This window comes from Phascolarctos cinereus, unplaced genomic scaffold, assembly GCF_003287225.1.
Source record: "Phascolarctos cinereus isolate Bilbo 61053 unplaced genomic scaffold, phaCin_HiC Scaffold_5;HRSCAF=322, whole genome shotgun sequence".
In the NCBI taxonomy this organism is placed as follows: Eukaryota; Metazoa; Chordata; class Mammalia; order Diprotodontia; family Phascolarctidae; genus Phascolarctos; species Phascolarctos cinereus.
This window is the reverse complement of record NW_027555958.1, coordinates 453,499,933-453,514,739: the sequence shown is the minus strand read 5'-3', so window position 1 is coordinate 453,514,739 and position 14,807 is coordinate 453,499,933. Positions and strand designations below refer to the sequence as shown.

The 14,807-nt window shown below is 46.9% G+C and overlaps 1 protein-coding gene across 6 annotated transcripts in view; it reads right to left on the bottom strand.

The window, feature by feature from the left end:
• Positions 1-1,051: 1,051 nt before the first annotated feature.
• Positions 1,052-14,807, bottom strand: part of ZYG11B (zyg-11 family member B, cell cycle regulator) — a 58,415-nt gene continuing 44,659 nt past the window's right edge. For 4 of the 6 annotated variants that reach the window (XM_020987789.2, XM_020987791.2, XM_020987790.2 and 1 more), the window contains 4 exons: positions 11,808-12,005; positions 11,624-11,676; positions 7,676-7,773; positions 1,052-6,000 (listed from right to left, as the gene is read on the bottom strand). In XM_020987789.2, coding sequence (XP_020843448.1) covers positions 5,810-6,000; positions 7,676-7,773; positions 11,624-11,676; positions 11,808-12,005 — 540 coding nt within the window. In that variant the 3' untranslated portion in view covers positions 1,052-5,809. The other 2 variants (XM_078156640.1, XM_020987794.2) reach the window with 2 other exon arrangements.

The following is a 14,807-nucleotide window of genomic DNA, read 5'->3' as shown; positions in this document are numbered from 1 at the left end:
GGGCGGTTTTGAATGAGGGAGGATGAAATTGGGGTTTGACCACCCCTGAGTGGACTGGGGTACATGGGACATGAGGAAATTGAAGCCAGCATACCCAGACCATCCACAGCTGCAGGATCATAAAGGACAGAACTCTTGAAGAGGTGAGGGAACCTCTCTCTCCATCATTCTCTGGGGCTGCAGTGTGGTCACATGCAGGTATGGAAGGAGGCACATGTCAGACAATCAACAAGGCGCCAGGTGGTTCTGGCTTAACCTTGCACATCTCTTTGTTAAAGTGAAGTTTCTATTGGTGAGGAGGAGGGCAAACGTAAGAAAATCTTACGCATCAGTAAAGCTTTTGAATAAAAAAAAAAGTCACCGAGGATGAGTGCAGGAGCAGAGAAGACTGCGATCATACCAGCTGCTGGACTTGGCTGGTGCTAGCGGGTGACAGCAAGGATCTGCAGAAGACGGTCCCGGCTGGAGGGAGCAAACCCCCACACTTCCTGAGGCATGGCAGCAGAGTAAGGTCTGATGATGGAAAAGGGGAGCGAGGAGGGCCCAGGGCATCGGGGTGCTTGGGTGGAGCGTGCCAGCCCTGGAGAGGGTGACAAGGGGTCAATGTAATACTCATTTATTAAGCACCCTGGTGTACAAAACACTACCGGGGAAGACAGTTTAGATAAGGCTTCGTTACTGCCTTCATGGTCCTCCTTGGTCCTCTAAGAGGCAAGGCATAGCCCTACTGTAAGTACAGGCTCAGAGGAGGGAAGCCATTTGTCCCAGATCACAAGTGAGTTTGCCACAAACAAGTGGCATGGTGTAGCAGGGCAGAAAAAGCCTCAAATACGGAGGCTGTGAACCCGACTGAACTCCCAGTCCTGCATCTAGCTATCCGCGTGATCTCGGGCAAGCCCTTTCCCCACTTTGCACCTCAGTCTCCTCCACCGCAAAACAAGGAAGATGACTGACGGTTTCTAAGAAGCTTCCTGCTTGAAATCTATATTCCCACGACCAGTGTTTAACCAGGTTTCAAAGTAAATTTCAATCATCAAAGACAACAGACACCTTATACACAAAATTTATAACATTTATTTAGGCCAAAACTCAAAAACTCCTTTTTCCTCTGTACCCCTTTACCCCCAACTGCTTACACAAGTAATGGACTTGCTGGAAATGAGGTACCGTCCACAAATACAGTCTAATCCTGTTTATCTGGCCACAGTGGTAACAGTGCATTGGGGCCAGATAACAGAGAACCTTTGGGGGGAAAAAAGGTACCGACATGATGCTTTCTGACGGATTTGTAATGAGCTATGCAAGGAGCTGAGCAGAGCTGAAAACCAAAGCGAAAGAAAAACAGATAAAAAAACCCCCAAGAGCCCAAGGCTCCTGGAACTCTTGAAAACATCCGAGAGAGACAGCTCATCTTTATTTATCTGGGCCATTTGATGACCTGGGCTCATCTCCCTCTTTATGCTCCTGAACTTTTAATCTTGAAAAAGCCCACATTTAGTGACTTCTCGGCTAATCTCAATTCACCCCAAAGGAACTGAAGCAGAATTCTGCAAAAACAAGTCTAAAATAAAACACTCGGAACTACCTGATCAAACCTCCAGATCCCCAAGATTTCCCACCAATGGCTGCCACCTCTGGCTGGGGTGCTGCGAGACCCTGGCAGCCCCCATCAGGCGGGGCCAAACATCACAGCAAGGAGAGAGGGCCTACCTGCCCCTCAACTCCTTTCCAGCAGGCTTAGGGTGGGGCTCGGGAGGGCACAAGTGGCCCATTTAGAACTCTAACCACCTGAAGCATCTTCCCACAAACACACCCAAAACAGTAGCACCTGCGCTATACTAAAAAAAAAAAAGATACACTGATTAATTTAAAGGCCACTCAATGAACTCTTTTCCTAGTGGTTTCATCATACACCATACACATCATCCTCTGAAGACAGGGCCTATTCTATTCCCCAAAGAGACAAGCCAAGGTCTGTCACCCAGAAATTCAAACGTTCAGTACATACACTCTATCCGTTCCCTAACACCAGTCTGAAACATCTGAGTGAGACTGGATGCAGGAGACACAAACATCCACAAGCCTGAGTAGGAGGCAGGTGGGAGGCACAGCCCCAGAGTGAAACCCACCTCGCCAGCAGCGAACAGATGGCGAGCAGGCTCCAGTCTGAGCCAGTCTAGGATTGAAGACCCTCATTTAGCCGAGGCTTGACCAGCACTGCCAGCCTCAGGCCAAAAGCTGAAGGACATCCAATCAAATGTGGCCAGAGAACCTGAATACCAGATGCAGATGCCCTCAAGTTTTTCTGTTGGGTTCTGTTCAAAGCGGGCAGGGGGAGAGAGAAGCAAGGAATCACAGCAAAAGGGGGCAAGAAGCACGGCGGCAGGCTTCTCCTGCAGTTCCTACCGGGACTTCATGCACTTATGGAAAACGGGACCACCTGCAGGCCAGCCACTTGTCCTTGTCTGAGGGGGTGACAGGCAGCAGCAGGAAGGGGAGAAGCCAGACAGCAATTCCAAGTGAGCCCCTCTTCCAGACTCTCTGGACCAAGGGTGGGACCACGATGACTTCTTCTTGTCCCTCTTCCCTCAGCACAGAACCTGCCGGGCTTCATTAGAAGGGGTAGCTCCTAATGGAATCCTGAAACACCATAAGGGAAAAACCAGGATGGGCTAACAAACATCTTTCCACAGATATGCGTTAGCTTATGTCACAAACACCTATGGCCCCAGGCCTTCCATTAATAGCAGCAATTTCCCTGAAGTCCACTCTACAGAACTGGGGCTTCCAAGTACAAATTTCTGCCAATAAAGGGATCCCTGCAAACCATCTCCTCATGTGATCATGGCCCACCATTATCTGGGCACCCACACCCCCATATCGAAGATGGGTGAGCTGCTAATTGACACTACAGGGTCATTCTTAACCACAAGAGTCTATTTCCTAGAGTGCAGCCTTACAGAGATGGGTCCTACATTCTCAAATAAAAACAAACAAAAACACCAAGAAACAAACAAGCCTTCAGCTCCCACAAGTAGGAAGCACTGACTTCTTGGCGGGAGAAGCAAAAGAAGCCTCTCCAACACTTCTTAATTCTTGCTCATTGCACAAACCAAGGGTGATTTTATGTAGTGTCAAAGTCACAACCAAACACACTTGGGGAAAGGTAAAGGTAACGATCGTGGCCAACTTTCACGCCTACCCACATACAGTTCTAACTTATATCCATCCTGGTGCACGCTGAGCTCTTTCTCCGAAGATGTTCTGAGGCCCAGAAGGCACCTCATTCCCTTCCCTTTGCATGGAGGGCACGGGCACTGGGGAGTGGTTCCACCCTTATCCACTTTGTGCCACAGGAGAGGGAACTGTCGAAGGCACCAAATGCTGCCACATTCTGGTGCTCTATTATTCAAAGGTACACTGCTTGGCAACAGGGAGGGCCAGGGCATTCCACTTGTGGCTGGGGCCTGAACGGTCACTGGTAACAGACATCACGGCACAGCTGGACCTAGGGTCCAACCCAAACAGTCTGGTGCCTCCACGTGCCATCACACCTTGCTAAGAACCATCCTGGAAAGAAAGGCACTAGCATTTTTAAATGTAACTGGGGCAAGTGCTACCCGCTGGCCAGGGAGCTCCTCCTCCAAAGGTTCTGCCCACTGCTGATAGGGGCGAGAGGGTGGGGTCAAGGTTAAATTAAACTCTAAAGATTCAAGCTAAGAGAATGGCTGCCTGGTTTCCACTAGAGGGCTCACCTGCCTGTACCATAATACAGATGAAAAAAACACCTTTCCATCTTCCAGACACTTTTAGTGTTTTCATGAACCTGACCTTTCCACCTGAGCAGCACACATCCTTTCATCCTGTATGGGGCAGGACAGAGGGGGGAAGCCAAGTCCTCACAGATCTTTGCCCACCCCTCTGGCGCTCAGGCTGTAAGCAGCAGATAGAAGGATAGCAGCTTCGAGGATGCGAACAGCTGTCCCTTGTCCTCAGCTCTGACCACCCCAGTACACGCTCCATCCCGCCAATGTGTCACGTGGTACAGTTAGTGACATTTAAAAACAAGCTAAAAGAACCACACCCAGAAGGAAAAAGTGAAATTAAATTCAATTTTATATTAATGTGACATCAGGTTTTCTCCCTCTTAAAAAAAACCCCAAAACCTGCTATGTCCCCCTGAAGTAGATTTCACCTGTGACAATGGGCCAAGTCTACAAGACTTCCTTACCCTACAGGACTGGAAGAAATCCAATCACCATGAATTTACTCGTTTTCTTCCTTTAGCCGAATTCCATTTTCATTCTGACCAAAATTAAAGTTGACTTATTCTCACAGTCACATGAAATGAGACCAAACAAAGATGTTAACTGCATGCTTGTAAGATAATCACATCAAAAAGAAAAACTTTCTTTGGGAAGTGAGCAGTCTTACAAATGCTCCCCTCCCTCTCTAACTTTAACACATCAATTCAAACCTCTGTTTAAAACACAGGCTGTCCCCGGGGAAACGACAGTTGTGTTGTAAAGCAAAGATGGACTCTGTCTTTCCCCCAGACCAGGATCAGTAACAAGCTGGTGCAGGTCCTCCATGCTCCCAGAAGGCCCTGCTGGAAACACCAATGACTCTTCCCCATTGTGCCGAGTCCTAGAACAGCACCTGACTTTTTGGGTGGTGGGTGGTCAGTGGAGAGAGGTTCTCCTGAAGACACGGATGAGGGTCAAGAGATACCCAGCACCTGCCAAATCCTCTCCCTGGCTGTCTTTTCCTCCGTTGGCAGTGAGACAGGAACAAGACGTCAGAACAAGAACAGGGACGGCCAAGGGCTTTACACTTCAGGACCCCAGTGCCCGTCACTGCTAGCATTTCTCCCAACAGGGCATGGGAGCATGTGGTGCAACCTTGGGCTCCCTGGACAGAGACAGACATGAAATAGAGGAGAAATGACTGGGTGACCCACAGGAGCCTGTATACGGATTCACACCTCTACAACCTGACTTACAAACAAGGGGGATCTTGGGACATTTCACAAAGAAACAAGTCAGAAAGATTTTTTAGGAGGGAAGGGGATTAGGTACCAAGAACTTTTACAAGAAAACAGCTGAGCAGCCTTCTCAGGATGAACAGAGAGAACACATGCTTGGTTGCTGCACCAGGAGAGGTGTCTCAGAAAGAGAGGCTGTGTGAGTGAAAGCATCGGAGCAAAGAGGCCACATGCCCAATTCCTCTTCTCCGTTCTCCCTCAACAACCTGGTGGCCTTCTCCTTGCCGGGCCCATTCTCTTCCATCCATTGCCCACCAGCAACAGCCTGGCAAGTGGCCTCCACTAGGCAAGGACACAGAATCCAGCGGCTGTGCTGACACGCGCCCCTTCGCAGGGGATGGCTGGCGCGGGCCGTGCCCAGCAGAGAAAGCAGACCACATACCACATCAAGGGCCACCTTGCTCGGGAGGGGTCTGCAGATCTCCTGAATGTGGACCACTCTGCAGTGGGCTCGTGCACTGAAGTTTCTCATAATGATGCACAATCTCACAAGCACAGGTAGACTCACACACCAAAGAATTATGTGGAAAGGTCTCTCAATGGTCAGAGAAGGATGGATGGGGCCCTTCTCTTCTTGCCTTAAATTTTTAAAAAATCACAACAGGAATTAGAGACTCGCTTGAATGGGCATCACTGTCCACACCCACTAATAAATAACCCTGCAGTGGTAAAGGTACCAAGGCTCCTCACTGCAGCAGGCCTCCTGCACAGAGGAGGGAGCACAACCACAGTGTCGGCCTTCTGTGGCCCTGTGACACATGGTTCTCAGTGGAGCTTGGCCTGCGACTGCTTCTTCCCTGGGGGTGGCCGCCCATGACGGACAATGTGTTTTTCCAAGCTATCCAGGATGGCAATGGCGATCTGCTGGACATGGGGGTCAGTCTGGTCCTGCTCCTTGATGTTGTACAGATGCTGCAGCCCGCCTTCCTCGATGAGCATGCTGCAGTACCGGGCCGCTGCAAGAAAGCAAAAAGACATGCCTTAGCCTTTCATAGCAGAGCTGCTGCCAAGCTCCACATGATGACCCTGCAGTGCCCATCGAGGGAGCTCTGGGCACTGGCCTCACCAGTGGACCCCACATCACCTCTACATTCCAGTGACGCACCCACGAGGTTCTCCCAGCAACCTTGTGGGGGTGCTGCTATTCTTATCTCCATTTTACAGGCTTGGCAAGATCAAGTGACTGGCTAGCATTAGATGTCCTCTGCTTCAGGCCCCCTCAGACTTCAGATTATGGACTGTACAGACCTCAGAGGGAGGCTCCTTAGCATAAGGTGGTGGGCAGCCAGGCTAGGGGAGAAAACATGTACCTAACTAGGTGCGTACAAGCTGCATCCTCTTATCTCTGACTCAAGACATCTTACACTCCCTTCAGAATAGCTCACACACCACCTTCCCCCATGAGACCTTTCACTGAACAATATGTAGCCAAAAGGTATCCTGTCCTTTTCCAATGTACCTCAATTCAACAGGCATTTATTAAGCACCTACTCTGTGCCAAGCTAGTGCCAGGGGCTGCGTTAGAAAGACAAGATGGAAAAGTCCTCGCTCTCTCCTCAGAAGACCCAGCATGTATATGAGTAAAAATGAGAGAAAAGATTTCAGTGTGCCAGCCAGACACAAAACGGCTGGAGACAGAGCTGTTTATCTTTGTACCCCTTGCAGTATTTAGCACGGCTGCCATACACACGATGGGTTCTTACTAAAGTCTTCACAACAAAGGCGGAAAACAGATGTCCAGAGGGGCTCTGCTTCACACCCAAAGGCACAACCAGAAACAAGAGAGATATTGACTGCAAGGCAGCATACTAACTAATCACACCTTTTAAAAAACTTCCCAACAATTGAGAGCTTGCCAAGAAGGGCTGGATTGCCTCAGGAGATAGCTCTGCTCACTACATCATGAACGAGACTTCATAAAGCTGGACCATGAGGACCAACAGAAGGAAGTGTAGGAATTGGCTGAGAAAAGAGGGAATTTCGGACGGATGAGACAACTATCACGATGTATGTATGTGAAGGGCCGTAACACAGAAGAGGGATCATGCTTTTTTCTCCTGACTCAAAAGGCGACCAGCAGGAGTACTGCGGGAGAGGTCCAAAGAGGCAGATTGGCCCGAAGGAAGGAAAAGCTTCTTGACCATGAGAGCTCTTGCACCGTGGGACAGGCTGCCTCTGGACAAGGCAGGGTCACCCTCTCTGGAGGTCTGTCAACAAAGGCTGGATGGACCATTCTTCAGCTGGTTATGAAGTGGAGAACATTATTTTGCAGGTAAGAGTTGGACTAGATGGTTATTGAGGACGCTTCTCATTCTGCAAGTCTATGATGTGAAATGCATCCAGGGTTCTCCCTCTAGAAATGACCCAGTTGAGAGCATCAAAACCATGGTTACACTGTAAAACGAAAGCAGCCTTGTGCCAGCCTTCTCCTTTAACCCTTTCTAGTAAGCCAGGTAGCCACAAAAGAGGGAGAAGCTTACAGGTCCACATCCAAGATTCCTTAGGGCCCCTCAAATGCATTCACCAAGGCAAACACACATCGAGTAAGAACCAGTTGGTCTTTTTCAGGCACAGGTTGGCAAGCAAACAGAGACTACCTCTGCCATGCCCCCCCTCCCCCCTAGTACATACGGTTCTTGCTGCAGACGTGCTGCATGGCCCACACTGCCCACAGCTGCACACCAGGGGTCGTAAAACAGCCGAGCAATGGGAAAAACGGATTGAAAGACCTGAAAGTTAATGAGAAGAGAGGTCACCATTTTCCAGAATGGGCCTTCTAAACGTCATCATCCTATTTTAAACTGGGGGGGAGATCAGAGGGAGAGGTCAGAAACAGAACAAGAGGGAAAAAAGGGACAAAACCAAGGGGAAAGGCCAATGTAAGTGAAGGGGAAGTCATGCTCAAGGGAGAGGAAGAGAAGACATAAGTTTCACATCTTTAAAGCACTTCAAGGTTTACAAAAGGCTTTCCACCTGGCTTCTGAGATAAAGATCACCAAGTGCACGAAAAATGCGAAATAATGAACACCCATTACAGACAATGATGATAATTAAAATTTTTTAATCCTCAAACAAAAATAATTTCTTCCTTTGAGTTGACTTGTTTTTGGTTGCCTGTATCCTTATTTAGATACTTCTGTCACACACTCCTCTGAGAACCACTCCCAGCCTTGGATTCCAAGTCACCTGGGACCTCACTGGGTTAGCTTGTCCTTTCAAGGGCTATGACCTCAAAAGAGCATTATTTCTTCAAGAAAAGAGCATGGCAGACCCTGTGTCCCACTGACATCTACTGATGCTAACAGGTTAGCGTGGAGTAACATGTCAGCAAGCTATCCCCTTTGAAATGTCCAAAACCTTTGACCCAGTGATCCCAAAAACAAAGTCCTTATACATACCAAAATATTTATAGCAGCACTTTTTTGTGGTAGGAAAAAAACCATTTCTACGTTATGTGGAACCAAAGTAGATGTCCACTGAGTGGGGAATGGCTAAACAAACTGTGGTATAAGAATAGGGAAGGAAGTAGAATAAAAAAATGGAAATAAAGAATACAAGAACAGAAATGGAAAGAACAGCAACCACAAAATGTATGTTGCAAAAGGACATAGAATGTTTGACTCTAAAGAAGAAATGGAAAAAAAAATAATAATAAAAGAAGAAATAAGATATCCCTACGTTCCTTTGCAGAGGGGTGTGTATGTGTGTGGGGGGGGACACAGTCTGCAGGGGGGAACACCGCATACACTGTCAGACTGGTTTTGACTGATATTTAAGATCTTTCTTTCCTCACTCTTTTTTAAAAAAGTCTTTGTCATAGAGAAGACTAAGGAGGAAACGTAGGTGACATTAAAACAAAAGATACCAATAAAAATTTATTCTAAAAAACCTCAACAAGCTAGCCTTTCTTGTGCCCGATAAGACTGGTCAAAGCCGGAGGACCAGTGCAGATGGGGACAGAGACTGCTACACTAAGACCCTGGCTAGGCTACCCTCTTAAGCAACTGGAGAATTTCCTTGGGATGTCTTCAAGTTCCTAGGCCTTTTTTTTTACCCACAAAGAGCCTACAAAATACTTTCTTTGCCACAATTCTGTGAAGCAGCTAGCGTTGTTAACCCCCCTTTACAGGTGAGAAAACTAAGGCTCCTTGAAGGTGCCCTGCCTCTGACCCCACCTTCCTCCTTGGGCAGGCCATCCCCAGCTATCTGGTTTGCCTCGTCCATTTCCCAAAGAGTCTATTCCAGACTGGAAACTAAGAGGGTGGGGTGGGTAGACCAACAGTGGGCTCCTAGGGAACATCTCATGCCATTGTTCTCCTCTAGGAAGCATCTTTGGGATCTGGGGGCAGGACTGCGAGGGACAGCAAACACCAGCTCAAGACTTTTTGCAATTGAGTAATTTTGGATATGACTTAGAGAACCAGGCCAGGTGGCTGTCACCTTGCAAAACAGCAGTGACAGGGTTTGGAAGCCTCCCAAGGGTGGCTCATGGGGCCATGGCCTAAGGCCCTAAGGGCAGGTGAAACCAGAATGTGAGAGTCAAAGAGGTAAATGACTTAATGCTTATGAAGCCAATCACAAAAATGAACTATGACTTGAATATCTGTGACTACCTCATTATCCAGCTAATTATGCATCATCCTATATTCAAAGTGGTGCCTTCCTCTATGCTCCTGACTCCTCTAGCTGAAGGGATGGTGACGGGAAGGCAGAGAGCAGAACACATTTAGACTGGGTTATTATTATTTCAAAGCAGGAAGAGAGTCCAGGTGGTGAAAAATCATCCACTTCTGGTAAAAATACCCATGCCCTATCTAGGTAAGCAACAGCCTTCTACTCCATGAGGCTGTTTAATTAAATTTACCGATTTTAATTAAAAATTATTTCATTTTTATTTTCAGATACAAGTTTTCTCCCTCTTTCCACTCCCCACCCCCCGACATTGAAAAGGCAAGAGATACAATACCCATCATACATACGAAGTCATGCAAAACATATTTTCCCATTAGCTATGTTCCAGGAAAAAAAAAAAAGGAAAATAAAGAAAGAAGAAGAAATATGCTTCAATCTGCATTCTGAGACAATCGGTTCTCTGTCTGCAGGTGGATGGTATTTTACGTCATGAGTCCTTTGGAACGGTGGTGGATCACAATTACTAAGCCTTTCACTGTTGATTTTCTTTTCAATATCCCTGTTACTTGTACATTGTTCTCCTGGTTCTGCTCACTTCACTTTGCATCAGTTCATACAAGTCTTCCCAGGTTTCTCTGAAACCGTCGCCTTCATCATTTCACTAGTTCAGCCATTCCCCAACTGATGGGAACCCCTTCAGTTCCCAACTCTCTGCCATCACAAAAAAGCTCCTACAAATATTTTTGTACGGGTCCTTTTCCTTTGATTTTCTTGGCATACAGACCTAGTAGTGGCATTGCTGAGTCAAAGGGTGTGCACAATTTTATAGCCTTTTGGGTACAGCTCCAAATTGTTCTCCAGAAGAGCTGCACCAGTTCACAGGGGGCCATCTCCAGTCATCCTGATCTATATCTGGCCACTGGACCCAGACAGCTCCAGAAGAGAAAATGAGGTTGGTGACCTTGCACAGCCCTCCCTCACTCAACTCCAATTCACCTGCATGCCGTGGCATCACCTCCCTGATGTCATGGTCCTCTTTGTACATGAAGGACAAACAACAAGTTCCCAACTCCACCGACAGTACTTAGTGTCTCTATTCTTCCACGTCCCCTTGAGCATTTGTCCTTTTTCTTTTCTCTCATTTTAGCCAATCTGAGAGATGAGAGGTGGTACCTCAGAATTGTTTTAATTTGCATTTCTCTATTAATTAGTGATTAAGAGCATTTTTGCATGACTCTTGACGGCTTTGATACCCTGCTATTGTTAATACTCATCTATTCAAGGTCCTCCAAAACCTGGCCTCTCCAGCTATCCTATTACTATTCTCCTCCAAGGACTCTATAATCTAGCTAGATTGGAAAAGTCTCTGTTCCCTTGAACAGCCTTGGAATTGGACTCAGGTAGAACTGGGTGTGATTTCTGACTCTGAAACTCACTTAGCACAGTGCTTGACAAAAAGGAGGTCCTTAATAAATGCTCTACTTGACCACAGGCATCAATTCACCTCTCTGAGCGTTAGTTTCCCCACCTATAAAATGGGGTTACCACCATCTGCAGCAGTGCCTACCCACCCAGGGGTTGTGAAGGTCAAAGGCCACAATCTAAGTGAAGGACAGAAATGCCAGCTCCCACTGCCTCAACCCTTTCCCTCCTTTCTCTTTGCCCACAACATTCTCTGTATCAGAAATGTCTCCCTTCTCCCTTCTAGAAAACCTCCGTGATCCCTTTTCCCTTCGGACTTTAATAGTCCTTTGGTGAGCCCTCCTGGGGCACTTAAGCCATCTTGAGTTTCTGTTTTCTGTGCCCCTGTCTCATTCCAATAGGAGATAGTGAGAATCCCAACTGCAGATCTATGTCTTACCCAAATCTCCTAAGTCCTCTGGGGCTTACCCTGCACTCAACACTTAACAGGCATTTGTTGAAGGAACAAATGGATATGTTAATTACCTGTATGCCACCATCTCACAGTCCGGTGTTGGCCACTTCAAAATGGCTGAATGCTGTAAGACACAGAGACACAACACAATTGAGCATCATGCTGACTGCACAGACTCCAACCTGTGATGTTGTGACCACAGACCAACACGCCATCATTCCACAAGACAACACACAGGCTGGGCTAGGACCGTACCAGATCATCAAGGAGGGCGTTTCTTTGGGTGCGGCTTAAAGTCCAGGCCTGTTCACCTCTGGATATCAAATGGGCAATAATTCCAGCTGCAAAGTAGCTGACTTCAACCTCAACACTGTGCAGGAGTTTACTGATATGATCTATAAAGTCCTTCCACATCAGCTCAGAATGTAATTCTTTCACTTCAGCGATATTGTTCTGGAAAGAAGCAAAGCACATTAAAACTTTCAATTAGGGCAATCTCTTAATGATATACTGTTTTAATTAACATTAAACATCTATTATTCTCGACCCCTCTTCAACCTCTGACACATTAGTGGCACACCTCTTCTCCTTAGGGGACCTCTGCTGTTGTTCAGTACTGTCTGACTCTTCATGACCACATGGACCATAGTACTTGAAAGCTGTCCGTGAGGTTTTCTTGGCAAAGGCACTGGAGTGGTTTGCCATTTCCTCCTCCAGTGGATATGGCAAACAGAGGTCAAGTGACTTGCCCAGAACCACACATCTAGTATGTCTGAGGCTGGATCTGAAGTCGGGTCTTCCTGATGCCAGGCCCAGTGCACTATCCACTGAACCGCTTAGCTGCCTCATAGGGGAGCTCTGGTTTGTGACCCTGCTCTGTGCAGGCCTCCTACTTCTCTGATCACTATTTCCTCAACCTCCTTTATTGGATTCTGAACCAAGTCAGGGCCACTAGGCTCTCTCCTGAGCTCTCCCTTCTTCTCACTTGGTGACTTTACTAGCTCCCACAGGTTCAAAGATCATGCGTACAATTCCCACACCTACGGATCCAGCCCTAGTCTCCTAAGCTATAGTCCCAGGGCACAAACTGTTCATTTCAAACTGGATGTCCCCTGGGGGCCTCAAACGCAGCACATCCAAAACAGAATGCATTATCTTCCCCCACAAACTGAGCCCTGCTCCAAACTTCCCTCTTCATCACTATCCTTCGGGGCTCCCAGGTTTTATAACCTCAGCATTTTTCTCAACACCTCACTCACACATCCAAGCAGACGTCTCTCTCTGCACATGGCCACTGCACTAATTCAAAGTCCATCACCTCTCAGCTGTATTACTGCAAATAGTCAACCTCCTAGTTTCTCTCCTCCACAATCCACTCTCTGTAATGATGCCGGATTTCTGAAGGCACTAGTTTGACCATATTACCCTAATTCAATCCCTGCCTCTCATCTCCTAAAAAACCTCCCGAGGCTCCCCACTCTCTCTAGGACCAGATAAAACTCTTGTTGCTCTTCCCAACCTGACCCTGACCTTCCTTTCCAGCTCCACTGGACAGTCATTACTCCACCTTCCTATCCTCACACACAAGGCTCCATCCCTTCATGAGCTGCCTCCCCACCCAGAACGCCCTTCTTGCCCACCTCTGCCTCTTAAGATTCCCTAATTCGAGACTCAGGTTAAGCATCATCTTGTGCAGGAAGTCTTCCCCACCCTCCCCAGCTGCACCCTCTCCAAAGTTACCTTCCTCTTATTCTAGAGGTACCTTCTATGCACCCACTGATATGCAGGACGTCTCCCTCAATGGAATATAAGCTCCTAAAGAGCAGGGGCTATGTTTACTTTGTCTTTGTACAAGGCTTTGGACAATGCCTGGTGCATAGTAAATGCTTGTTGATTATGTGGTAGGCAATCTGTTTGGCTGAGGATGTGAAGCTGAAAAAGATAACATACGGCCTCAAAGAACTGATGGTAAGGGGGAGGGGGAAGAGGCAAATGATGTTAGGTTTTTTTTAAGTTTAATTTTTTTCAATGAACAAAAATCTGTTTTCTCTCTGTTCTCCCCTCCCCACACTGGAGAACAAAGTAACACCCAAGCAAAAGTATGCACAGTCAACTAAAACAAATTTCCACACTAGCAATGTTCAAAAAACATCTTAGTCTCGTCCGTACCGAGTTCACCACCTCTCAGTCAGAAGGTGAATCACATGGAAGCATTTTCATCATGGGTTCTCTGAAGTGAACTTGTCTATAACATTGTCTTTCCAGGTTTCTCAGAAACAGTCCCCTTCACTGTTTCGTATGGCCAATAGCATTCCATTCCATTCATATACCATAATCTGTGCAGCCATTATCCAACGGATGGGCTCCCCCTAAGTTTTCAGTTCTATGCCATGACAAAGAGTTGCTATAAATTTTTCTGTCCAAATGAGTCCTTTTATTCTTTGATCTTTTTGGGGTGAAGGTACTACTGGGCCAAAGGGTGTGCACGGGTAACTTTTTGGAAACGGTACCAAACGGCTGGACTGGTTCCCAGCTCTACCAACAGGGTATCAATGTGCCCATTTTCCCACAGCCCCTCCCACGTGTCATTTTCTTTTTTTTGTCAATTCTGCCAAGCTGATGGGTGTAAGGTAGTATCTCAGAGTGGCTTTAATTTACATTTCTCTAATTCGTAGTGATACTGGAACGCTTTTTCATATGGTAGGGCAAATGACATGTACAGAGGTGGGAAAATTAGAGGAGAGTAAAGTAAAATAAAAGGAAAGATCCAAATGAGGAGCTCTCTGACAGATTTAAGGATATCAGTGCCTTCTATCACTAACTACCTGATATTTAACTCTCTTGTGTTTATTCTACATATACTTATATATATGGACATGGTTCCTCTGATAAATAAGAGCAGAGGCTGACATTTTTGTCTTTGTTTGCTAGTACCTTGGAAAGAGCAAACAATGAAGAAATGTTTGTTGATTGACTGACTGATGGAGAGATCACACTGAGCTTAAGTAATGAGGGAAGGCTTCACTTAGGAGGCAGCACCTGAACACAGCCTTGAAGGAAGAAAAGGATCATTTCCTTGTCCAGGGTCAATGAGCCTTGTTCCCTGCTTCTAGCCAAAATAGTCCTTCCAAACGTTCACCTTATTGCTCAAATGCCTCCATCTTCTTGGATGCCTAAATAATGGAAGTAGCTTATGTTTGTAAAGCAAAATCATCCAGGAGCACTCCTGTGATGGAGGCAGTCAGTCCATTATTA